Source organism: Thamnophis sirtalis, unplaced genomic scaffold (assembly GCF_051295495.1).
Source record: "Thamnophis sirtalis isolate CommonGarterSnake01/CBP01778 unplaced genomic scaffold, rThaSir2_p1.2 scaffold_8, whole genome shotgun sequence".
Classification (NCBI taxonomy): Eukaryota; Metazoa; Chordata; class Lepidosauria; order Squamata; family Natricidae; genus Thamnophis; species Thamnophis sirtalis.
In genome coordinates, this window is record NW_028261388.1 from 69,311,499 (window position 1) to 69,338,142 (window position 26,644).

The 26,644-nt window shown below is 41.5% G+C and overlaps 2 protein-coding genes across 2 annotated transcripts in view; one reads left to right on the forward strand and one right to left on the reverse strand.

Annotated features, from left to right (window-relative positions):
* Positions 1–1,452: 1,452 nt before the first annotated feature.
* LOC148044483 (SLC35A4 upstream open reading frame protein) lies at positions 1,453–5,450 on the reverse strand. Its single transcript, XM_087721850.1, has 3 exons — positions 5,364–5,450; positions 3,442–3,540; positions 1,453–2,042 (listed from the first exon to the last, which is right to left on the reverse strand). Exons 1-3 carry the CDS (start codon positions 5,409–5,411, stop codon positions 1,845–1,847), a joined length of 345 nt encoding a protein of 114 aa, XP_087577976.1. The 5' UTR covers positions 5,412–5,450; the 3' UTR covers positions 1,453–1,844.
* A 1,064-nt stretch (positions 5,451–6,514) lies between these two features.
* Positions 6,515–26,644, forward strand: part of APBB3 (amyloid beta precursor protein binding family B member 3) — a 50,987-nt gene continuing 30,857 nt past the window's right edge. The window contains exons 1-4 of the mRNA XM_014066716.2: positions 6,515–6,623; positions 16,937–17,115; positions 19,832–19,908; positions 22,653–22,713. Of these exons, the coding sequence (XP_013922191.2) occupies positions 6,575–6,623; positions 16,937–17,115; positions 19,832–19,908; positions 22,653–22,713 (366 nt within the window). The 5' untranslated portion in view covers positions 6,515–6,574. The remainder of the gene's footprint in view (positions 6,624–16,936; positions 17,116–19,831; positions 19,909–22,652; positions 22,714–26,644) is intronic.

A 26,644-nucleotide genomic window follows, 5' to 3' on the forward strand; every position in this document is an offset into this window, starting at 1 on the left:
AGAGAGAGAGAGGGAGGGAGGGGGAGGAAAGGTATATAATCCTTTGGGCCACACTACATGATATGTCCATTTTCCTAGGATAGTATTGTTTACAGGAGAAAACTGTAATGTGTAATCCAGTGCTTGTTGAGGTATAAGAGCTTTGTAAACGTGTGGATCAATATCAACAGGCAATTGTCAAAGTGTATATAGGAAAGAGAAGGCATATATTCCTATGCCACTTTGGACCACCATAGATCATGTACCCTGTATCTGGCACAGGGTCTTGTATGAAATATAACTGAATTACATAAAATCTGATACTTTATTGTGGATTTTTCCTCCCACAATCTGCTTTGGACTATTTGAAAAGACTCGATTCAATGATATATTGCACGAAATTTGCTGCCATCCAGGGTTTATCCATATTTTGCAACTTAGATATAGTGGCTCTATATCTACAGCTATATTTCAGAGTGAAACCAGTGCAAGAAGTCACCAAATCTTTGTTGTCATCTATTGGCTTTGTGTGTGTTGCAACCTAATGATGACAGCCCATTTATGTGCACACACACACCTGTGCACATGCATTTAATGGACATATTAAGTATATAATAAATACACTCAAGTGAGATAACTTCTAGGAATCCAGATGCTTAGCTTCTTGACAGATGAATTACCACATTTAGCGAAAGAAAAAAGAAAAAGTCTGTTTTAGTGTATAGTGTAATTGGTGGAAAACTGATTAAAGCAGCTCATCAGATTAAAGCAGCTCATCAGAAGACTTTGGGGCAATCACTCTCATGTAGCCCATAGAATTGTTATGGGGGGAAATGGGGATGGGGAATTGTCTACTACCTTAAGATCTTAAGTAAAAGGTAGTTTAACAAGTAAACAAATACATGAAGAAAGAAAGTGATTCTGGAGATTCATTAAGATCTTGTGTCTTCAGCGTCTTTCACTAGAGATAACTGAAATATCCGAAAGCATGGGTCCCAGAATGATTAACTGAAGTAAAGAAAGATTAAACTGAGTGACATGTAGCCATCTGTCAAAGGCGGGTCATACAGCTGGAAGCCCTCGGAAGCACCGAGGGCTTCTAGCTGCATCTAAGGCTCTTAAGTACCAAAAGGGCAGGTTGCCTATGCTGAGTCAACCTTCAGTGCAGGAAGAATAATTATTTCTTCAAAGCAATTAAAAATAGAATGTGGTGGCAAACAGAGGTGGTAAAGACTCTAGCCATTAAAATTAAAAAAGAAGTATAAAGCAACTAGAGATAATAAGTCAGGATCAGCAATACCCACTTAATACAATACCAAAAATACAACAAGAAGACAACTGATATTCAGTGATAATTTTCAGGATGTATAGAAAAAAGGGAAGGCGCATCTTTTGTTTTTTAAAGAAGAAATCTACACTATCTTTGTGGCAAGTAGATGCTTGCACAAATAAACACTCAAATCAGCAAAGAAATGAAATGCATATGTCAGTATAATATATATATATATACATGATTAGAAGAAAGTTGGTATCTCACACTGTGTTTCCTGGCATGGGCACATTAATAGCTGGCATGCTGAATCAGTTGCTTTTCGCTCCATTAGAGACTGCTTTGCTATCCAAACCCAAGCTCTCATCTGATCTAAACCCCAGCACAGTTGAAGCAAGCAGCATCAGTTTCATTCTAGAACTAGGAACCTTAAAAAGCAGACCTGCTGAAATGTTATTATTTGTTCATTATAAAACACTTTTCCAGTTAATAAAGTGGAACTAAATGTTTTGATCTATGTAGAACTGAAAGAGATGAGAAGCTGAAAGATTATTTCCCCCCTGGAGTATACTGTTGCATGAATATTGTTGCATTTCTAGGTTGATCTTTTCCTGGATGAATTGAAATAGTCTTTGACTGTCTTTTCAACGTCAGGAATTGCATAGGTCTGAGCAGCAAACACTCCAGTACAACTCCCCACCAAAAAGCCTATGATTGCAGAAGATCTTAGTTTGGCTACAACAAATCCAGCAAGAAATCCTTTGACAAATGGAGAGGCCAGCCAAGAGCCATCCTGTTGAAAAAAAGAAAAAGGTAAGGTCTCTGAGCAAAACCAAAATTCACATATTTTTTCTAGAATTCAAAGTTAATAAATGGTTACTAATTAAACATACAGTATATCAATTCCAGTTGCAGACAAGTACTAATTGAGGTATTAAACAACTAATAAACAATGTTTAAATTGCATGCAGTGGACCTAACTATTGACTTTCGTGACCCAACAAATGTGCGAACATCAAAAGCGCGCCGACAAAACCGCGCTGCTAAAACCGCGATGTCAAAAGCGCACCAACAACAGCGCGCCGACAGAAGCGCGATTTAAGTTAAGGTAAGGTTTAGGGTTAGGGTTAGGGTTAGGGTTAGGTTTAGGGTTTGGTTTAGGGTTAGGGGTACAGCGCGCTTCTGTCGGCGCGCTGTTGTCGGCGCGCTTCAGCGCTCATTCGTCGGTGCGGTTTTGTCGGCGCGGTTTTGTCACCGTGGTTTAGTCAGGCGCGCTTTTGTCGTTCGCGCATTTGTGGTGGAACCATTGACTTTTAGGAGACAGATATAATTAAAAGATTTCCATATATAAGAATTCAGAAGCTTGGATTCATTTTCTTATTATTGAAACAAGACAATTTATTTGTTGTATAATTGGCCTTTAGACATGCCTTTTGCATCACAAATATCTCCAGAATCTGGATTATTATTAGTAGAAACTGGTATACTCCTCTTTCATTTGGTATTGTTCATGTGATATCGTGGAGAAATTGCAGAAACCTTTTATGTGGCTTCCCTAAAAGAGTTAGAACTTTCTAGTCCTAACCTTTTTGTCTTGAATTGAAAACAATTGGAGAATTGATCTTATCTCATGATGTCCTTTTATTTTTCTATATTTCAAAACCTTAATTAAATTTTAATAAGCAAACTTAATTGGGCTATTTCTGACAGAGATCAAGAAGTTTTCTATTTATATTTGAGTCAAACATAATCCACTGCATTAATAATGTATTAATGGATAAATCATAATATTCATTCTTTATATATCCCTAAAAACCATGATCACTAGCTAGGTGACCTTGGGCCAGTCAGCCCAACTCATCTCATAGGGTTGTTGTTGGGAAAAATAGGAGGAAGTTATGTTGGATACATTAAACAAATAAATATTGTGGTGCATTAACAGATAAAAAAAATACAGTAAACTCTCAATTTAAAGGAAATGAAGGCCTGTCCAGTACAGCCGAGTCTCCATTTTTATTTTGGGAGTGAGTAGGTGGGTGGTGATTGTATGTTTATTATGGTTTACAAATTATGATGTTTTTGATGGAATATTAACAGGATGTTAATCAGCAAATGTTGTTGACATTTATAATTAAGCATCCTGTAGCAAATGAAAGGCATTTACTGGGAAAACAAAGAAACTCCATTCTTACCTGCCCCACTCCAGCCTGTACTTCATTTTCAACTTTTCGTTTCAAACTTTCCAACTGATCCTTCAAAAAAGCAAGATCTTTCAATTTTGGCAGAGAATCCTATATATTGGAAACAAAAAAGCACATTCCAAATTGCATGCACAATCTAGTTCAGTATCTTTGTTCCAGAAAGCAAAGAACTGAGGACCACAGCCGTCCAGCAATTCCAAGAATTTTGCTAAAGTCTAATCTGTGTGAATCTATCACTATTACTACATCAGGAAGATACTGGATCTTTTTTTAAACGTATCTGACTTCTCCAAGAGCATAAAATTAAAAACAACGCCATACATTCATGTAACACAATTTAATTCTATGCTTTTCAGAGCAGGAAATAGGAATTCATTAGTGGACTATTTTTCGAATATTAACTACCAGCAGCAGCAGGCAACTTTTGTTTTCCAAGGTTTGCATCATGTATATAACCAGGTCTTAGGGTTAGAGACCTACATTCAGACATACAGTTTAACACAGGCACTCCCATTAACCATGTTATGTCTCAACTTCCAACTAACATCCTACCTATGCATAGTTCAAAGACGGAGGTTTGAAGTACTTAGGAGAAATAGGAATATGCTGCTTCCATCAAAGCATGCCTAGCTATGGAGGAGGCAAATCATCTTATTATTCTATTCTGCAGGATTTATCCCTTCATCAAAATGATGAAAACAAAGCACATTGTAAGCTATGTCTCTTTTGTACAGGAGTACATACATAGGTACATACGATAGAAATAAAGCTTGCATTGCCGTGATGCAATATTGCTTTTGAAATCGGTCCCCCCTTGATCCCATGCACACCTGCTGGGAGAAGGGGAGAGAATCTGTATTAGGTTACATAGACAGCTACATAGACTGAGACCATGATAGTGACGCAATGTAAAGTTATTGAAAAGCTGCTACAGTTGCACTTATCAAATATATTTATAACTTGTCATAATAAATTTTGGCTAATTAATTAAAGATTGCATATAGATGGATAATCTAGACTGAAAGCAGTACAGTATTTCCAAAATCACCATCAAATTATAAATATTATTATTGATTCTGTACTTCATGGAACTATGACACAAAATATGGATTCTCTGGAGAAATCCTAATGAATTCCTTGAATTTTAATATGGGGGTTCCAAAAAATCCATTCTCAAATCCATATGCAAAATCAAAACCAAAGGAATAACAGATTCCAACCATTTTAAAATATGATTTTTGTTCTTATTCTTCTGTATCTTGTTCCTATTTGTTTATTGTGTTCACTATATTGGGAGCCGCCCAGAGATTTTTTTCCCCGCAGTGAATCACCACCAAATTTAAGGAATGAACAAAATTTTAGATGGTGCAAAAATAAATAGTTTGGGCAGTTTCTCACGAATCATATGAATTAATGCAGAGAATGGCTCAGCTCTATGTGTGATATGGCCCTTGGGGGATACCTTTCGTCAACTAAGGTGAAATATTATGAAAATGTCATGAGGATCCATGCGTTCCTCCATGCTTAAGCAAAAAAAAAAAAATCGTGACTATCACGATTAGGAAAATCGACTAATTCCAACTCCACGAGTTTCTGCACGGGGCAGCAAAAGTTTTAGTATCTCTGGCTTAAGGTGGCAAAAAATATGATAGTTAAGAGTTCGATAGCCGGTTTGGGAAGGTGTCTAAATAACCCTAATCCCCAAAGTTGATTTATTGGGATTCGATTTTTCACGGACTACCCGATTCCGGGTCCAAAGCCAGATTGCAAAAACAAGATGTCTAACAAAACACGACAAGTTGTAGGTCGACCAATACAGCTGCCCATCTACGCCTTTGGAGGACGAGAGAAGAAAGACCGAGCGCGACTGAAAATCCGGAGCCAACAAGACGCTTCCACACGAGCGCGCCTACCTTATCGTCCGCCATTTTAACCGGAAATTGTTCAGCTTTCTTCTGCATATGCGCAGAAGAGAGCGCGACGCTTGTGGATTCGGCACGTGAAGGCTTACTTTGGAAATTGGTTATGAAAATGAGTGGGGAAGTCCCGATTTTAATATGGTTGTCAATGTCCATACAAACGCAAAAGCCGACAGTCGATGCTGCGTTAAAGTCAGACTATCTTAATTGGTAGAGGATGTTTGAAATTCAGTGTAGCAAAGCGGTTTAAAAGCCAGATGAATCAAGTACGCCAGGAGCTGGAATAGGCACTTTTGTAATTGAAATAAACATGTGTCCCAAGTCTTTTAGCATTATTCGTTTACCGACTTTTAATAACCCCAAAGTCATTCGGAATAGACCAGAGTATCAATTTTCAAGGTAATCAAGCCAATCGAGTTCATAGAAAACTTAAGGACTGACTGACGCTATAAGATACAAATCTTCTGCGGTTGTTCTTGTATTTAAATCCTCATCTTCTTCTCGAGAACTCAGGAGTGTAGAGGACTCCCCCCCCCCTGACGTCTCCTTTCATTCTGTCTTACACTCTCCCCAAAGCATCATCAACATTCTTCTACTAATGTATTTTTTCAGTTCCGCTTTTTTATTCGGGTGGTCAAGGCGGCGGCAACTAGCGTTCCCTCCGTTATTTTCCCGCACCACAACCCCGTGATTGAGGTGGGGCCAAGACTTTCCCAAATATATCCCATGAGCGTCGGTGGACTGGAATTGCTCTGAGTTCAACACTTTCACTGCTCCACCAGACCGTTGTGTCCGATTTGGGTGTGGTTTCAAGTGGCATTAGCGTAAACATCAAATGACAACAGGAAGATCAGCGTTTGGTTCAGCTGATCAGCCTTTTGCTTTCTTTCCCCACCTCGGATTGTTGCAAGCCGCAGGTTTGGGAGAAATCAATGCGCCCTCTCGCCTGTAAGTGGCGCTGCCAGCTTGGGCTTCCTTCATGGAAAAAGAAGTCCCACTGAACTCAGCCCGGCTCGAGCTACATTGCATGCTGGCATCATCACCCTCAGCCCCCTCAGCCCCTCCTTCTCTCCTTCGCTTGGCTCGGCTCGGCTCCACCCACCGAGCCCAAACTCGGCGTCACCCTCTGCCGCACCATCGCTGCTCCCTCCCTCCCTCCCTGCCGGGTTGCACAACACCTTGCCTCCGGAGCGAGCGAGGCAGCTATGCTGGGCAAGGACTACATGCTGGCCATCATCCTGGTCAACTGCGATGGTGAGAGTAGCAGCCGCAGGACCGGCGCGGCGAAAGCGAAGGGAGGGGAGAGCCCCTAGGTGGGAGGAGGGACGGGCGGCCTCAGGTGGGACAGGGTGGGAGCAACTTCGGACTCGCTGGCCACGCGGCCGGCCAAGACCTAAGAAAGCAGTGGGGCCCGGGAAGCATTGGGTGCGTTTCGATTGACTTCCCCACTAGAACATGAGTGTGCGCGTCTGGGTTTTGGAAAGTACGTCAGGGCTGCCTTTCCTCATTGGAGAGTGGGCAGGGGGTCTGATGGGCCGTTCCTATCTGGCTACCTTCGTGCACTCGTCCTGGACCGGGGCATCAGCCGCTGGGCTCATGTCGGCGTCCAGATGGGAATGGCATGGCATGAAAAGGACGGGGCTTCCATCCTCCCGCTTTTAGCAGATTATGTCGTTGCCTCAGTGTGCCATGTACCCTGCCTTTTTTTAAAATCAAACGCAAGTGGCTACCTTTGCCGCCTGCTGGTCGGGGAGAAAGATGCTTACGTCTTGTCCCATATCAATGTGAAGACATTCATAACTGGTTTCCATGGTGAAAGAAAGCGGGGATAACGGGAAGGCAGCTTTGAAAAATCCATTTCCTGTAATGTGCAGTTTTACCGGGTTCGTCTTTTTGGGGAGCCAACCTTTTTGGCGACCTATTTTTAGGCAGCTTTCCGTGGTGCTGAAAAGAGAGGGTAGGAAAATACGTTTATCCATTTCCCTTGGTTCCTCAGCAGTGTTAGCTTTTCCCTTAATGTTTTTCTCGTTTTTATTTTTTTGTGCATATTCAGAATAGAAATAAATATGAAAATGCTATATCTTCAGCAAAGGTCTTAAAATCCTGACTGTGAAAACCTCATTCATATCGATTAGATCAATTATGCTCTTACTGTTGCATTAGAATGTAGATATATTTAATATCTCAGTCTATTTATCTGAAGAGCAACTTTCCTGGATTGATTTTTCATTTTGTGGTTTGTCCCAAATTGTTATGAGTTTAACAGTCTCAACAGCTGATGACTTTATGACTTCATAAAAGTGAAGCTTTTGTCCCATATGTGAATGAAGGTTTTTGTTTTTTTTTGGTGTGTGTGTGTGTGTGTGTGTGTGTGTGTGTGTGTGTGTGTAACATTACAAGGTTTTTAAATTATAGCTAGGGTTAGAGTTAGCTTTATTTCTGGCTTAAGCTTCACTTTTCCAGAGAGTCCTTGGTTGTCACACTTGTTCTGGATAACGTTTCCTTTTTCTGGAAAGTCAGAATTCAAAATGTTTTACACAACAGCAGTTAATCATATAAAGCCCTTCTAGCCATTGGGTTACAAGAGCTAGACTGGTAATCCAGCAGCAGGTATCTGATACAATTCTCTTGGCAGAGCAGGGTAAATCAGGTGATCAATATTGGCAGAATATATACAGGAAACCATTCATGCAGCAAATTAGTTATTCAATACTAACTGCCCAGTGCATTGTAAAGCTTTTTCCATAGTCCACTTTAATATCTTGCCCTCTGCAGTACCAGGGGAAGGTATAATTATGCCCCTTTGACAAAATGAGCCTGCCCCTGTGACCCAGAAGAACATGAGACTCTAGTCCATATGTTTCCTTGGTGGGCTTTCTTCAGCAACTTGTACCTTAGAATCATAATTCCACTTGCTAATAGATCAGAAAATAATTTTGCTTGTTTTTTATAGTTGGACAAGAACCCTAAGAATTCAGGAAAGAAACATAATTTATTTAGCTTCCATTGCTTTATGTACCAAATTAGTCCCCTAATTTTAGGATTTCCTAAATATCAATATTTTAGAGCCTACTATCTTGTTTTATGTTTTATACCTTTTGTTATTTATCATATATTTCATAGATCATGATATGTTTCACACACTTAGTAGCATGCTTAGTGTACTTAGCATGTAAGTATTTTATTCATAAAATAATGTTCTAATTTAGTTAACTAGCTTTATATGTTTATATTTAAAGTGTTTTACTGTTTGTATTTATTATAGTGTTTCATTCTCTGAACCACTTTATATAATTTAACTTCTAGAAAATGTTTTGTATTTTACTCTGAGCCTTGCAATTTCTTACATTTGTATGAAATGCTGGTCAATAACTGTAATGATGCTACTATTATTTGGCTAACCTTGATAAATTATAGAAGGATGGACCTGGTGGTGGTTGGATGGGAGACCATTAGGAAATTACAGAACACTGGGCTAAACTGGGAAGTTGAAAAAGAGAAGAGCCGAGGTGGCGCAGTGGTTAGGGTGCAGTACTGCAGGCCACTTCAGCTGACTGTTATCTGCAGTTCAGTGGTTCTAATCTCACCGGCTCAAGGTTGACTCAGCCTTCCATCCTTCCGAGGTGGGTGAAATGAGGACCCAGACTGTGGGGGCGATATGCTGACTCTGTAAACCGCTTAGAGAGGGCTGAAAGCCCTAGGAAGCGGTATATAAGTCTAACTGCTATTGCTATTGCTATCCTGAAAAAAGACACTGTTAAAAGCACTCCCCTATGAATGAAAACCACTTTGATATGTTCATGCAGGGAACTGAGCTTAGCTTGGAGAAGAGTGTACTTCTAAGTTCCTGACAACATGAAAGTACTCGAAGACAGCTACTGGTATTACATCACCCCTAATCCTTCTCTTCGATAAGCTAGACATACCTAGTTCCTTTAACCGTTCATCATACAATTTAGTTTCAATCCTTATCATCTTTTTTGCTCTTCTCTGCACAATTTCTTACACATCTTTTTTACATTGTGGTAGCCAGAACTGGATGCAATATTCCAGGTATGGTTTTACCAGTTCAGTAGAGAGCAGTACGATTACTTATTGAAATCCAAGTAAACTGTGTCCACATCATTTCCCTGATCCACTAATTTAGTCATTTTGTTAAGGAATGCAATAAGTTTCATCTGGCATTATCTATTTTTAACAAACCTATGTTGTCTTCTAGTACAGATAGTCCTTGACTTACCACTACAATTGAGCCCAATTTTTTTGTTGCTAAGACACAGTGGTGCAGTGGTTAGAGTGCAGTACTGCAGACTACTTCTGCTGACTGCTGGCTACCTGCAATTTGGCATATCAAATCTCACCAGGCTCAAGGTGGACTCAGCCTTCCATCCTTCCAAGGTCAGTTAAATGAGGCCCCAGATTGTTAGGGACAACATGCTGGCCACTTAGAGAGGGCTGTAAAGAACTGTGAAACGGTATGTAAGTCTAAGTGCTATTGTTAAGTGAGGCATTTGTTAAGTGATTTTTGCCCCATTTTACAACTTTTCTTGCTACATCTGTTAAGTGAATCACTGCGGTTGTTAATTTAGTAACACAGTTGTTAAGTGAATCTGGATTTCCCATTGACTTTGGTTGTCAGAATGTTGCAAAGAACACAGGAAACATCATAAATATGGGTCAATTGGCAAGCACCTGAATTTTAATCATGACTATGGATATGCTGCAACAGTCATAAGTGTGAAAAACTTTTTTTCCTAAGTCACTTTTTTCAGTGCTGTTGAACATTGAACAGCCACTACCCAAATTATCATAAGTTGAGTACTACCCATAATTGCTTTTCTGGTGTCTAGTTACTTGCGAATCTACTGCTTGATTATCCTTTCCAGGACTTTCCCAGGTACTGATATCAGGCTGATCGGTCTGTAATTTCCTTAATCATTTTTCCCTTTTTTGAAGATGGGATTAACATTTGCTTTCCCCCACAGTTCTCTGGTAGTTTCCTAATGCTCCATGATGTTTGAAAAATATGGGCCAGGGGTTCTGATATCCCATCTGCCAGCTTTTTCAGAACCATGGGATGTAATCCATCTGATCCTGATGATTTAAATTCATCTTTAATGAATTATTTCATTTAAGTACAAATAAATGTATTTAAAATTACAATCTATGCATGTGTTTATGCGGGTATATCTTAAGGCTTCTTGTGTGAAATAAACTTTGTATCGAGAAATAAGGCTTGGATGTAGTAGCATGTAGTTTTACATTATTTTTTTCTTAGGCACTCAATGTCTTTATTCCTTTTCTTTTTCTGTATAAACTTTTCTATTTGCAGCTAAATAAGAGGTAAAAGCCAGAGTGAGTTATTTTTTTCCCCCCATTTTAGGCACCTCCCAAAAATTTTCTGTATTTAAATAATTAAAATAAGAAATTCAAAGCCAAATTAAAAAAAGAAACTCAAGCCAAATCCAATATTGGTAGGGAATTCCTGGAAGATATGCTTTATCTCTAATTGTCTGTTGATGACATTTTTATTGAACACGTAGAAATAAACTATATTTCCACAGCATTTAAAAGAGAGAATTAAAAAAAGTTAAGAAGGCAACAAAAAGACCAGAAACATTTTCTCTAGCAGCTCTAGAAAAACGATCAAGCAGAAAACAGTATTCTAATCAAGAAATTATCAAGGAGAAAACCATACCTGCATCAAAATCTGGCAGGGCAAACTCCACCTACTGCAATAGAAGAGAATATAGTATACATAGCACAGGGTTGAACTGTGAAGTCCATGATGCTCTCTAAGCTAGATTGTTTGCTTAGAGAAATTTCATTAGTCAACTAGGTAATATCATCAGTGTGAGAATGTGTTCTTCCCTATTTATATAAATTTCCTCTTCCTGCCAGTTTTGGTGGAGATGTAGCCTTCCACATTCACTTGTAGTGATGATATTGTTTAGTTGTGTAATGAAACATCTATAAGAAATAACCAAGCTCAAAGAGGATTCCACGAATAAGAAATAATGTATGAAGAATGTAATAATTTTTTATCCATTCCTCTAATTAGCAAGGCTGAAACTTACACCCTGGTTTATCAACTTTGATGAAAGCAGAGGTTCCTAGTAGTAAGAAAACACGAGAGAAGTAGAGAGAATTAGGGAGACATTTGCTATCATGAAAATGTAAGATATTCTTTTCATTTAGTGATAAAATCCCTTAAGAGAGCCAGTTTGATGAAGTGGTTAAGACACCAGGCTGGAAACTGGAAGACCATGAGTTCTAGTTCTGCCTTTGTCACAAAGCCAATTGGGTGACCTTAGGCCAGCCATTATCTTGGCCTTAGGAAGCGAGAGGGGGGGACCATTTCTGAAATGTTGGCAAGAAAACTTCAGGCAATCCAGGCAGTCCCCAGGAAACAACAATTACTTGAAAATAAAGAAAAGTCTTTGGGATACATTTTACATATAGGTTTCTTTGAGATAGATTTTCCTGCTCCTCAGTTCACAAGATCACAAAGTATCAACTGGTTGTAGACTAATCGCAGTAGAAAGGATTTAGACTTGAGCATATGCAGCCCAGAATGTTCTTTGTTTCTACACTGCACATCTAAAATTGTGAGGTATCATTATTGAGAGAAGTACTCTAAGATATCAAACTTTTTAATGAGAGCTTGGCAATGAGAGCTTGATTAGGCAACCTCTGTAATTTCAACCTAATTACCTCAATAAGATTAATGTCAGGGTTTCAAGTAACATCTCCAATGAAAGAAGTGGCAGGCCTGAAGGCCCAATGTAAAAGATGGCTTCCAGCAGGGGTGGGTTTCAACCAGTTCACGGCGGTCCCCGCGAACCGGTTGGTCGGCGAACCCGGAAGTAAGTAACTTCCGGGAATGGCGAAGGGCCCACCCGCCCGCCTGCGCTCCTTACCGGTCTTTGAAGGCTTCTGCGCTTCCATGCAGGTGCATGGCACATACAGCGCCTGCGCGATTCTCCGCGAGCAGCTGGATGGCACATACAGCGCCTGCGCGAGTCTCCGCGAGCAGCTGGAGCATCGCGCAGGCGCTAAGACGCATGCATGAACTGCACGCGTGCACGAGGACGCCACCGGCCCCGTTCCAACCGAACCGGTTGGAACGGGATTAGCAACCCACCCCTGGCTGCCAGGTCTGACAATTAACCCATCAATCAAAATGCAAAGCAGTCTGCCATATGATCACAAATTCAACAAACATTTAAAAACATTAAATGTTTCTTGAATTTATTTTGACAGCACAGATGTAAAACCCCCATATTAAGTGAATTTGGGTAAATTATTGTTTATTTGTTCCAAAAACAATGGATCAATTTATCTCTCAAATAACAGTGAGTAGTGAAGAATCTGAGCAAAACTATTACAATTAAATATACTGTTGTTCCTAAGATGATTCTCCAGACAATTTTATGCCAATTTGGAAAGCACTTATGTGGATCTCTGGAGATTTTACCTAAGGCTTTATGGTTTCATATTCTATACTTCTGATCTAAACAGTGGGATTGTATAATCCAGTATAAAATAAAGTGCTGATTATGTGCTTAAGAGCTATATTAAAAGATTTTATCTATTAAGAGGTTTTTGCAGTGGATAATTTGAAATATTTTCATCAGCTTCCCTTTGCTCCACAAACCCAGTTATATATAACATTTTTACTTCTGTCTTCATTAACAGGTACCATGCTCATAATGTCACCATACTTACACTTCTTCATTAAACATATTTTTCAGAGTATAAGACGCACTCTTTCCCCCCAAAAAAGTGGGTGAAAATCTGGGTGCATCTTATACACTGAATACAGCATTTTCCCCTTCGCAAAAAATGGACATGCATAGGCTTTGGGAGGCCTGCAAAGTGCTCCTGAGGCTGAGGGGGCAAAAACGAGCAAAAAACAGACTGGTTTTTGCCTGTTTTTGTCTCCCAGCCCCCAGGTGCACTCTACAAACTTAACAAAGCTTATGCTTGAGCTATGTTTCACAAAAAACAAGGCATACAGAGGGTTTGGGAGGTCTGCAGAGTGCAATTTTTTTTTAATTTACCTTTTCAAAATCTTGGTACTTCTTATACTCCAGTGCATCTTATAGTTTAAAAAATATGGTAGATTTTTCATCTGTACTGCCAACGAAAGGACAACATCCAGTTAGAGAACAAAGAATTCTAGAAGTGAACCACTGGCTAACAGGTTGGTGTCGCCAAAAGAACTTTGGATTCCTGGATCATGGTCTATACTACCTCCAAGATGGGCTTTTGACTACTATATAGTCTTTATTGTCATTGTACAAAATAAATACAACAAAGTTGGCTATGAAGTCTATTAAGAGTTTTGTGATACTTTCACACGGAAAGCTCTTTGAATTATTAATAATTATATCATTCAATATTCTCTATTTCTAAAGCGACTTGGTTTACAATTATCTACCTATTTACAAAAAGTTGACTGAAAACATTCATGTAAAACATGAAATGAAAAAAAAAGCATACCAAAGAAAAATATTATTATCAGTGTAAACTTTTTTTACCTAACTTTTCCAGAAGTTTCAACATAATTTAAGGTGAGTTTTCTAGATGTGCCTGGATTCAGCTATGTAATTAATCTCAGTTCTCATGATGGATCTTTAAGAGAAGCAGGATGCCATTTTCAAGTCTGTCATCTTCGGCTTGACGCCATTCTGCCATCAAAGACCTTGAGGGGAGGGAAGAGGGATAAAGAAATGGACAGTAAACATTTTAATATGTTAGTATGTGATGGGGGGAGGAGAAATGACAGTTGAGGAAGACCAGGGATGCTTTGAACCAGTTTGTACCACCTTCAATGACTCCGGGATGCCAGAGACGCCGGGAAAATAATGACAATTTCTCCAAACCCCAGACGTTCCCAAAACACCTACACACTACCATTGAATGGCATTGGACTGGACAAAGGGGGTGGGATGGAACAATAGGATGCTTTCGTGCGGGCAATATGTTGATTCTGTAACATGCTTTGAAAGGGCTGTAAAGCACTATGAAGTGGTATATACAACATATCTCCATAAATAGGATACTCTTGAGTTTGACATAAATAATTGATTGTTTGATCTATTATATATAATCCAATTGGTGTTGACTCTTGTGCAATGTGGGAGTTTTCTTTTGTTTTTAAATATTTATTCCAATCACCTTCAATGGATACATGTTAATCCTAATATTTTGAGAAGTAATTTCTCCATCTACTTTCTCCTTGTCTTGCTATAACTTTATACACTTTGATCTTGTGATCCCTCCATTGCTTCCCCCACCCCCCAAGCTAAAGATCCTGCTTGACTTTAGGGTCCACCTGTTTTGCACAGCATTCAGCTACTTCACACAGGGAAACCAGGATGTGATGAAGAGTTTTGTTTTTCAGCCAGATTGCTGCAGAGCCTGATGTTGATTAAGGGAGAAACTGTCCCAAGATCACCCAGCTGCCTACTGTAGTGAAGGAGGATTAGAACCTGGGTTTCTCTGCACCCAATCCTGCCCTTTACCTCTATGCCACACTGGCTCCTTAAGTCAAGATTACTTAGGAACATATTTAAAAACACTTTGCTCAAGACAGATTTGTTGAGAAAATTGCTGATTCTTATGTTTGGCTTTCTGTTTTTAACCAGTTAGCATTCATAAAATGACAGATCTTCTCCCACAATTGCTAAATTCATTCGAGAGCCTTTGCTGATGAATAACATGGTTTTGAAAATCCAATTTTACAATGTTAATGGGGCACCTCCAAACAAATTGTCACTTGACAGATTCTCATTGGACACAGACATCCAAATACCCAACATTTTTGTATTCATCGTTGGGATTAATTCAGGAGTCAGTCACTAAATTATTAATTAAGTTTTGTTGATCACCCTAGAACAGGGCTGTCAAACTCCGGATCTGCATGCCGGAAGTGTCATTCACTGACCATGCCCATGACCATTTTAGCAATAGGGATAGAAAATCCTGATACATCATGTAACGACGCCGTGACAGCGTGAGTTTAACACTCCTGCCCTTGAAGTTAAATCTCTTTGTGCTTGCATAACTGATGAATTGAAAGACTGTGCTTAAACTCTGGCTTCTCCAGAACTTCTTCTCTCATTCTTTCTTATCTTCTCATCTTTCTTACTACCTTCTCCTATTGGTATCTATGATTATCACTTGTTGTTGTATCTTATGATTCATTATTATAACTATGATCAATGATATATGACCTATCCCTTTGTTGTTTGAATGAACATTGAGAGCTTATGCACCAGAGACAAATTTCTTGTGAGTCCAATCACATTTCGCCAATAAAGAATTCTATTTTTCTATTCTATCTTTTCCAGAACAGCATATTGCACAAACAGGTCCATTTATATGGAGTCTATTCTGGGGCTGATGCAGATAAAACAGTTGCTATTTGGAGGCTGATTTATTTTATTCTAAGAGCAATCATCTCCACAGGTCAAGGTGTATCCCCAAAATTGACCCTCAATGTTCTATGCTGGAGTCCTGCAAGTGAGTGGAGTTGTCCACATGTAGTTATATCAATAACTACAAATACAATAAATTGAAATGCAATCACAAATGGGAAATCTGATTGCCACCTCCTGTGCTTCCTTGGCAGTGTGAACTGTACTTGCAGGCATATCTGAGCATTTTAAAAGATTAACCATGGATGTCTTGATATAAAAACAGCTGTATATTTTGGATGATCTTTGGGTAGGACTGGGACAGAGGTGGGTTCCTACCAGTTCGCACCTATTCTGTAGAACCGGTTCGTCAAATCTACCGAACCGGTTAGAAGAGGTTCCACCAGTGGACCCGGAAAGCCGGCCACACCTACAGAAGAGGTTCCAAATTTTTTTGAAACCCACCACTGGTCCTTGGATATGATTATTCTACACTATCATGCTCATATTTATAAAACTCAGTGCCTCTGTGAAAGGTAAGGATGACTACTGCGTTTGTGGTGCAATCAGAACATAGCGTGTGTTGAAGTTGTTTTAACGCAAACCAAAGATGCCTTTTAAAAAACAAGTTTACATCATATTCTTATGCATGCCAGTGCTGCGTGTGAGGTAATTTAAGGTGGTTCTGACAAGTGTCGTCGGCATCTTCATATCTGGTCACATGGGTGGCAAGCCACTCCCATCCGGTCACATGGGTGGCAAGCCACTCCCACAAAAGAGGCCACACCCACAGAGTAAGTTCAAACAATTTTTGAAACCCACCACTGGACTGGGATGATTGGAGATAAGTATAAACAACATGCCTGGTTTGTGTATTCTATCATTTAAAGTGGCTTCCAACTAATTTTCAGTTTCTGTGGTACAATCATGAGTAGTAATTTTTAGCTTTAGCTTGTTAGGGAAGAAACTGTAGACATTGATTCAGCTGAAATGATAAACTAACCACAGAATGAATTTCCACAGCTCTAAAATAAAAACGAAACAAAGCAAAACAACATTTTGATTTACCTTTCTTTTTAATATTATCCCAATGGTTCAAAATTAAACTTCCATTTTTAAAATCAGCATATCTTTTCTTTTTAGATAACCTGTGGAATGACCAAAATATGGAAGGAGAGCTCGACCTTCCTTCGGGATGGAGGAAAATCCATGATTCTTCCGGTACTTATTACTGGCATGTGCCCACAGGAACCACTCAGTGGCAACACCCTTCTCGCACTTCTGGTGTGGGTGATGCTGGGGAAGCTGCATTTCCAGAAACGGTACCCTTTGACATACTATCAATCCTATTACTGTTTACTATTAACTCGTCCTATTATCATCATTCCTATTACTATAAACTGGTTATGGCATATGAAACACATGTCACAAATGACATAATATGTAATTTTTGATGACATGCCTGGGACATGTTGGTATACTGTTGGGCAGCGTCTGAAGCCTCCAAAAAGTGTTCAAGAATGGGGAGTGCTTTCCCACTCTTTTTGGAGGCTGTAGGGCAACTGCAGGGTAATCACTATTATATATTATCATTACACTCTGGGTTATGCTGCATGTGATTTACTTGAGTTGGGACTTATTGTATGTAAAGTACAAGTTATTACTTAATGTTATATGTGAATCCAACTATTTTGACTTATCCAATAAACTGGTAAAACAAACCATAGCTTAGGGCTGCTTGTATATCCATTCTTACTGTTCACCAATTGGGGACTCATTTCACCATAATGTTGACCTCTTGTTCATGTGTGTCAAAAATGCAAGCAGAAATCTTTTACACTGGATAGAAATGTGAAATATTAAGAAAAATAGCATGTTAATTCAGTTCTTCCAACTCTACCAATGGGTCTGCATGATCTCCTTGAGAAAGAAAGAGATTTCTGGTTTTCAAAGCCAAAATAATCTATCATCTCAAGGGGATAACTTGGGTAAAACAACTCAATCACAGTTCAAAACAATGTTCAAAAGAAATAGCATTAGTATTTAAATTTCATTTGATTATATTTGTTTGATCCATTCTGGGGTGGAGTGGAGTGGAGTGGAAGAGAAGAGAACAGACGAGACGAGACGAGACAAGACTAGGACATGAAATAGTACTTTATTTGGCCAAGTATGATTAGACACACAAGGAATTTGTGCAGAAGCTCCCATCATCATCATAATACTAATAGGAGGGTAATGCAGTTCCCATTACAGCTAGTCCTTGTCTTAATGACTGGTTGCTTTGTAACTGTTCAAACTGGTGAGAAAAGTAAAGTCCTGCATTTAGGTAGGAAAAAGTAAATGCACAGGTATGGAATATCTGGCTTAATAGTACCATGTTTTCTCGAAAATAAGACCCGATCTTCTTTTCTTTTTGACCCTAAAATAAGCACCAGGTATTATTTTCAGGGTATGTCTAACCCGCTTACCTCAGGACCACAACAGCCAGGCCTCCCATGCCCCGACATCTATTGTGCCACTGCCCAACTCCTTCTGTAGCAGCTCACAGCCACTCACAGCCAGACGCTGTATGACTCGTCACGCTAGTTCCCACCATGGGGCTCAATCACACCTATGCGTGGGCATGCCCATACCCCAGTGGTGGGTTTCAAATTTTTTTAGAACCTCTTCTGTAGGTATGGCCTGCTTTGTGGGAGTGGCTTGCCAGCCATGTGACCGGGTGGGAATGGTTTGCTGTCCATGTGACCAGGTGGGAGTGACTTGCCAGCCATGTGACTGGGTGGGCGTGGCCAACTTGTAAAATATGGTGAAACTTACTTAACATCGCTCTTGCTTAGCAAACAAAATGTTGGCTCAGAAACTCTGGCATTTGAAGCATGCAAGTCTTAAAGCTGTCAAGTTACAAGACCCTTGCTTCCCTAACCCTTTAGAAAAAAGAACCCCAGGGGTGTTCAAACTTGACAGCTTTAAGACTTGTGGACTTCAACTCCCAGAATTCCTCCTCCAGTCATGTTGGCTCAGGAACTCTGGCATTGAAGTGTGCAAGCCTTAAAGCTATCAAGTTACAAGACCCTTGTACCCCTAACCCTTTAGATAAAAAACCCAGGGGTGTTCAAACTTGACAGCTTTAAGACTTGTGGACTTCAACTCCCAGAATTCCTCCTCTCGCTCTTCATCTTGATGATGTCCAGACGGTCTGGGGCAGGGAGCTGGAACCGGTTCTAAATGGCATTGTAGATTTGTGGAACCTCTTCTATAGAAGAGGTCAGAACTGGCAGGAACCCACCCCTGCCATACCCATAATTCTATGCCTTCCCCCGTATATGTACATGCAACCTCCCCCGCGCATGCACATGTGACCCCTGCCCTCCCCCCACTTTGGCACACAATGGACCCGTTTTTCACCCTTCCCAGGCTCCAAAGGCTTTCTAGGAGCCTGGGGAGGGTGAAAACGGCCTCCCCCTCCCCAGAAGCCCTCCAGGGGCTTCAAGAGGCTTCCAGCGCCTTCCACTTGCACTTGCAACAGCAGCGCCTGCCTCTCCCCGACACCTTCAGAGGCAACCGCTCCTCTTGGTGGGGCAGCCGCCTCAGGGAAGCGTCCAAAGGGCGAAAAATGGCCGAAAATGAAGGCCAAAGTTAGCTGGTCAGTGCACACATGCACGCTGACAGGGCAACTCTTCACATGCCCTAACAAATGGCTCCATGTGCCACCTGTGGCACACGTGCTATAGGTTCGCCATCACGGTTCTAAGTCATGACTTAGAATAATTCCTATATAACATTCTGCTCAGATGAACCCTGAAATGGTATCCTCATATTTTTCCTGATGAACAAATTATCAGAAGAACCAGTATAATATAGTAATCCCGATGTTGGACTGGGCAACTGTAGGAAAGTCATTCTCTCTCAGTCCAACCTACCTCACAAGATAATTGAGGGGGAAATTGGAGGAGAACCGTCTTGAGTTGTGAATAAAAAGTGGGACCTCAGTCTCACAAATAAACAAGCTTGAGTTTATTTTCTATTCTTATGCAGGACAGTCAACCTCCTGTGGTTAGATGTGTGCCAACAGAGACATTTATCCCAAGCCCCGTGACTTCTTTCTCCAAAAGGTAGGCTTGTTAATGCAAGTCCCTTAATGTGAGGTGCTAGGTACAGATAGTCCTCGACTTACAACCACAATTGAGCCCCAAATTTCCATTGCTAAGTAAGATAGCCATTAAGTGAGTTTTGTCCCATTTTACGACCTTTCTTGCTACAGTTGCTAAGTAAATCACTGCAGTTATTAAGTTAATAATATGGTTGTTAAGTGAATCTGGCTTCCCCACTGACTTTGCTTGTCAGAAAGTTGCAAGAATGATCACATGACCCCGGGACACTGCAACTGCTCACATTGCAGCTCCGGCCCTCTGGAACGAGCCCCCCGTGGAGATCCGGACCCTTACGACCCTCCAGGCCTTCCGTAAAGCCACTAAGTCCTGGCTGCTCCGGCAGGCCGGGGGGCTTTTGAAGTATCCAGCCCCACAGTAACTATGAATGTTGTGTGTATTTTAAACTGTTGTTTGTCTTATTTATTCCCTTCCCCTTTGTATTGTAAGCCACCCGGAGTCCTCCGGGAGTGGGCGGCATAGAAGATTAATAAACTATAACTATAACTAAACTATAACTGTCATAAATACATTCAGTTACTGAAGCAACTGAATTTTGATCACGTGACTGTGGGATGCTGAAATAAGTGTGAAAAGCAGTCATAAGTCACTTTTTTCAGTTCCTCTTTAACTTCAGACAATTCAAACTAAAAGAATGGTTGTAAGTCTAGAACTACATCTCAGTGACAGAGACGGAGTGCCTGCACATAATTACTTTCTTCTATGATGTTTTCCCAAGTAACGTTTGTATCATTTGCTCAGATGCCCAAGGAAGCAGTTATAGTTCCTTTTCTTTGTTCGGTTTTTACCCGGAATAAAAATGATGTTCTTCTGCTTCTAAAGCAGAGGTGAGATTCAGCAGGTTCTGACCAGTTCTGGAGAACCGGGAGAGGAAATTTTGAGTAGTTCGGAGGACCGGTAAATACCACCTCTGACTGCCCCCGCCCCCATCTATTCTCTGCCTCCCGAGTCCCAGCTGATCTGGAGGTAATGGAGATTTTGCAGTAACCTTCCCCTGCCACGCCCACCAAGCCACGCCCACAGAACCGGTAGTAAAAGTTTGGAATCCCATCCTACAGGAAGTCCTCGACTCACCAATAGTTGGTTAGCAGCTGTTCAAAGTTATGATGGACCTCCTAAAACCTGATTTTGAAGTTACAGCTGCTGCTTGATAATCCACCTGCCCTTACGACAAACTTCAGGAACGCTGCAGAAATCCCACCACCTATGTTCTCCTCCTCCTCCTCCCACAATGGGTCCTCACAGATCTCGGGCCTGCTTCCCACCTTGGTGGATTCCCCCACCCTCTTCCCCACCCACCCCAGTCACCAATCAGCCATAGTCACTTACCTTTTATTGCAGATTTCCTTCTGGAAGCAGCTGCTGCACAGCGTGGCTTTTCTACACAGTGGAAGCCTTGTGGCTCCGTCTTAGAAGTGGCGCCAATTTGGGACTGGCTGCAATGAATTGTGGCCGCTCCAAAATGTCATCCACTTCTGAGATGGCGCCATGCAGCCTAGGGAGGCTGAGGGGCAGAGCAGCCTGCTGTCCTTTACCTATTCAAACCCGCAGTGTAGGAAGGCCGAGGTGGCGCAGTGGTTAAATGCAGCACTGCAGGCTACTTCAGCTGACTGCAGTTCTGCAGTTCGGCTGTTCAAATCTCACCGGCTCAGGGTTGACTCGGCCTTCCATCCTTCCGAGGTGGGTAAAATGAGGACCCGGATTGTTGTTGGGGGCAATATGCTGACTCTGTAAACCGCTTAGAGAGGGCTAAAAGCCCTATGAAGCGGTATATAAGTCTAACTGCTATTGCTATTGCTATTGCTAAGGCCACATGGTGCAGCAGTCGCTTCCAGGACGAGATCTACAGTAAAAGCTAAGTGACTAATGGTGTCTGGGGGTGGGAAGGAGGGTGTGGGGCTCAGTGGGATGGGAAAGCAGCCCCAAGGTCTATGGAGTTCCAGTAGGGTGGAAAAGCAGGCCCAAGGCTTGTAGGGACCTTGAAGGTGGGAGGCGGTACAGAGAGGGGGGGAGGCCTTGTGAGGACCAGGGCAGATCACATGTGAGCTGAGGAAGTGCTGTAGTGAGGGCCCAGGTTTGTGCTAGGCCTCCCAGGATCTCCTCCATTTTTGAGGCACAAATGCTATGCTTAATGACCCACACAGTCGCTTAACAGGGAGTAGGAATGAGGGTCATTACATGAGGCAATCACATGGGTGCCTCACTTAATGACATCAATTTGTGACTGTAATGGGCAGCCTCCATTTTGGTGGTAAGTAGAAGATTGCCTGTGTTCATATAGAAGTTTTTTGCTGTTCTAGATCAAAGGGAAAATATTTCAGTTACAAGAACGGTCTGTTCCCTGCAATAAATATTCAGCCACATATTCAGTACCATTTGGAATCAAATAGAATGGTATGCTAAGTACAGGTAGACCTCAACATACAATAGTCCATTTAGTGACCGTTTTAAGTTATGACAGCACTGAAAAAAAGTGATTTATGACCATTTTTCAACACATGACTGTTGCAGCATCCCATGGCCACATGATCAAAATTCAGATGCTTGGCAACTGATTCATATTTATGACATTTGCAGTGTCCTGGGGTCATATGATCACCTTTTGAGACATTCTGACAAGCAAAGACAACAGTGATTTGCCTCTCATTAGTTCTGTATTGCCACTTTGGTTATTTCCCCTATTGTAGGACATCGCTGGCCTGGCACAAGGAGGATCTTCATCAGGGCAATCCAGAACCTGGCTCCAAGGTAAGGTCTGGGGTAGTGGAGGACATGAAATCATTCAGCTCAACTGCTTGACTGAGGGAAAACCTTTCTTTAGGATACCCTGTTTTCCTGAAAATAAGACCTTCCCAGATAATAAGTCCAATTGAGCTTTTGAGTGCATGTGCTAAAATAAGCCCTCCCCCCAAAATAAGCCCTCCCCTAAAATATTTAAACGCATGCGCAGCCGGTTCCCACCATTTCCTGGGCGGAAGGGGGGAACATGCCCAATGCACCTCACATACATCTGCCATCCACGCAGAGGCCACCCCCGCAAACCCTAGCTACCATGCCCCTTCTTTTAGTGGCGGCTGCAAAAAGAGCGGCAAGCCCAGGGATGCTAGGGCTGGCAAGAGGGTGCCAGAAACAGAGAAGAACTTCCAGCCCTCTCTGGATCAGCTGATCTGCGGGCCAAGGTTAAGGGGCCTCCTGCATTTCAAAAATAATTAGACCTCCCCGAAAATAAGGCCAAGTGCTTATTTTGGGGGTCGAAAGAAAATAGGACCCTGTCTTATTTTCGGGGAAGCACAATAAGTAGAATGAGTTTTGTGCTGTCCTTTTAAAATGTCATGGATTTGCCGTTCTTTGAACTTGTCAAGGACAACCTAATCTTTATAAATGCCTATGGAGATTCTTACTCATCCAGGTCATGGTTATCCCAAACATGCTTCTTTCAAGAGACAACTGGACTTTCTGGTTTCTCTTTGAAGACATTTTGCTTCTCATCCAAGCTTCTTCAACTCTGACTGGATGGTGGGGAATGGAAGGATTTATACCAGTGATGGTGAACCTTTTTTGGCTCACGTGCCAAAAGTGGGTGGAGCATAGGGGGGGGTCGTGCACCGGCATGCCGCATATGCACATGCTTCCCTCCTCTGCGCACATGTGTGCATGACCAGCACTCCCCCCCCATTTTTGGTGCTCTTTTTTCACCCTCCCCAGGCTCCACAGGCTTTCTAGGAGACTGGGGAAGGCGAAAACAGCCTCCCTCCCCCCCCGGGAGGCCCCCCCGGAGGCTTCAGGAGCTTCCCTAAAGGCTCTGGAGAGCAAAAAACAGCCTACGGCCAAACCAGAAGTAACTTCCTGTTTTTTCATAGGGCCGTTCTTCACCCTCCGGAGCCTTCAGGGAAGCCCCCTGAAGGCTCCGAAAGGCAGAAAATGGCACTATGGCCAAACCAGAAGTGTCTTCCGGTTTGGCCACAGGGCTGGTTTTTTGCCCTCTGGAACCTTCAGGGAAACCTCCTGAAGGCTCCAGAGTGTGAAAAACGGCCCTACGAACAAATCGGAAGTCCATTCCTGAAGTTGCTGTTTATCCATAGGGCTGGTTTTTCGTATTCCGGAGGCTTCAGGGAAGCCTCCCGAGGGGAAAAAATGGCCTCAAAAGAAGGCCAAAGTCTGTCGTTTGGTCGCAAACATTTGTGCATCACCGCTTTCAATTGTGTTTAAAATCAGCAATTATCAACCCAATATACATGAGTACATTGTTATCATTGTAAACCATATATTCAGTTTACTCTTATAATTTATACACAATTAAAAGCAGTGATGCACAAATGTTTGTGACCAAACAACATGCTGAACACATATGTAATTGATGATATTTTTACGTTATATGTATGTTTGTTTTTGTTTGTTTAAAAAAATAAAAAAAAACACTTTTATTAAAAAAAAGGCCAAAGTCAACTGGTCAATGTGTGCATGAATCCTGGAGCTGACAGGGCTATACCTTATGTACCCTGACAAATGGCTCCTGTGGCACATGTGCCATAGATTCGCCATCACGGATTTATACTCTTTGAAGGCAACTGGACATTTGCATTCATTTAGCAGATCGTTAAGGTCACCTGGACCTTAACGACCTGTGATCTGTGCCATCAGGATCACCTGAGTGGTGCAAATTGGTGGGGAGCCTTCTTAGAACTCTTGAAAGGACTGTGTTGTAGATTGGAGATAGATGATGTTGTATCCATCCCCCTCTGTTGATTGCCTCCTTTTTTGAAAGACAAGTTTTATTGCATAAAATTTCACCCCCATCATACATACTTTATGGACATAGTGTGATTGTGATCACATCTTATGCATCATATTTATAATCATAGTTTCAATATATTCTAATCTTCCCACTTTTACCAATATTCATCTCTTTCGTATAATCCTTTATCTTTTTTCATTAATTTATTTAAGCTTACATATCATTACTAAACACCCTTTTCTTTTTGTCTTTGACTTACTATTAATTCATCTTTACAAATTACCATATTTTCACGACCATAAGCTGCACCAGATTATAAGCCGCAGTATCAGTTAACGTTAATTTTTCAAACTTTTTTCATATATAAAGCGCACCGGGTTATAAGCCGCATGTTTTTTTTGCAACATCTGCCACTCCTCGCACTCCGCACTACATGATACACCCCCCCCCCCGCACCGTTCGTCCAGTAAGGTCGGGGAGGCATTGGGCAGAATTGGGAGGGAGATTTACAAAGAAGCGCACCAAATATCTCCCGCGAACTGAATCTGAATCTCCCGCTCGATTTTACGCTCAAACTGGAAGCACACGTCCCTCGGGTCTCTCCCTCTCAATTTTACGCTCAAACCGGAAGCTCTCACACACGTCCCTCGGGTCTCTCCCTCTCAATTTTACACTCAAACTGGAAGCTCTCCCACACGTCCCTCGGGTCTCTCCCTCTCAATTTTACGCTCAAACTGGAAGCTCTCGCATACGTCCCTCGGGTCTCTCCCTCTCAATTTTACGCTCAAACTGGAAGCTCTCCCACACATCCCTCAGGTCTCTCCCTCTCAATTTTACGCTCAAACTGGAAGCTCTCGCACACGTCCCTCAGGTCTCTCCCTCTCAATTTTACGAGCTTCCAGTTTGAGCGTAAAATTGAGAGGGAGAGACCTGAGGGACGTGTGCGAGAGCTTCCAGTTTGAGCGTAAAATTGAGAGGGAGAGACCTGAGGGATGTGTGGGAGAGCTTCCAGTTTGAGCGTAAAATTGAGAGGGAGAGACCCGAGGGACGTGTGGGAGAGCTTCCAGTTTGAGCGTAAAATTGAGAGGGAGAGACCCGAGGGACGTGTGCGAGAGCTTCCAGTTTGAGCGTAAAATCGGGAGGGAGAGATTTTCGATCTTTTTCCATATATAAAGCGCACCGGGTTATAAGCCGCACTGCCGGTTTTTGATCAAATTTTAGGATTTTCAGCGCGGCTTATAGTCGTGAAAATACGGTAATCATTTTTAACAGGGGTGGGTTGATGCCGGCATTACTGCAGGTTTGGCGGGCAATTTTTTTTCCAAAATATGGACTCTCATTTTAGAGGAGCAAGATTATATCACCCTTTGGTATTGCTCTGCTAATGGAATCTCAATCCCACACTTTATAGTGCATCCTTAATATCCTTAATATCCTTTACAGCATACTCAGGTCGGTAACGTGCATGACCAATCAAATGTAGGCCAGTGGGTTATGTTGCTAGATAAGCTTGGAACTGCAATCTTCTTAACAAGTTTTGACAATTTTTTGTTCATATAAAAGACGATGTAAAAGAGAAAGAGTATAAAATACTGTAATACAAGCTAACACATTATCAAAAGATGAAAAGATGCTCAAAAGATTTGGCAGGTATTAACAGACTTTACTTTAATGTAAAGAACGGATGTCAAACTCGCTGCGTCACATTGCCATCACGTGACATTTCGTGACGTTTTTCCCATTCACTGAGTTGGGGTGGGCATGGCCTGTGCATGACACATTCGGCCCATGGGCCGCCAGTTTGACACTCCTGATATAAAGTATATATACAAAAAGGTGAAGTACATAAAGATGTTGGAACAGATATTCATTTTGTTTCACAGATTAAAGAAATGCCTTTTCTAAAATGAAGATTGTTACAGTACAGGTTGTCTTCCTTTAGTG

What these genes read in the sequence shown, in the direction of transcription:
- LOC148044483 (XM_087721850.1), bottom strand. Translation starts at nt 5,411, where the DNA reads ATGCAGAAGAAAGCTGAACAATTTCCGGTTAAAATGGCGGACGATAAG. An exon ending in TTAAAATGGCGGACGATAAG is followed by an intron (nt 3,541 to 5,363) that starts GTAGGCGCGCTC and finishes TCCAATATATAG; the next exon opens with GATTCTCTGCCAAAATTGAA. An exon ending in TACAGGCTGGAGTGGGGCAG is followed by an intron (nt 2,043 to 3,441) that starts GTAAGAATGGAG and finishes TTTTTTCAACAG; the next exon opens with GATGGCTCTTGGCTGGCCTC.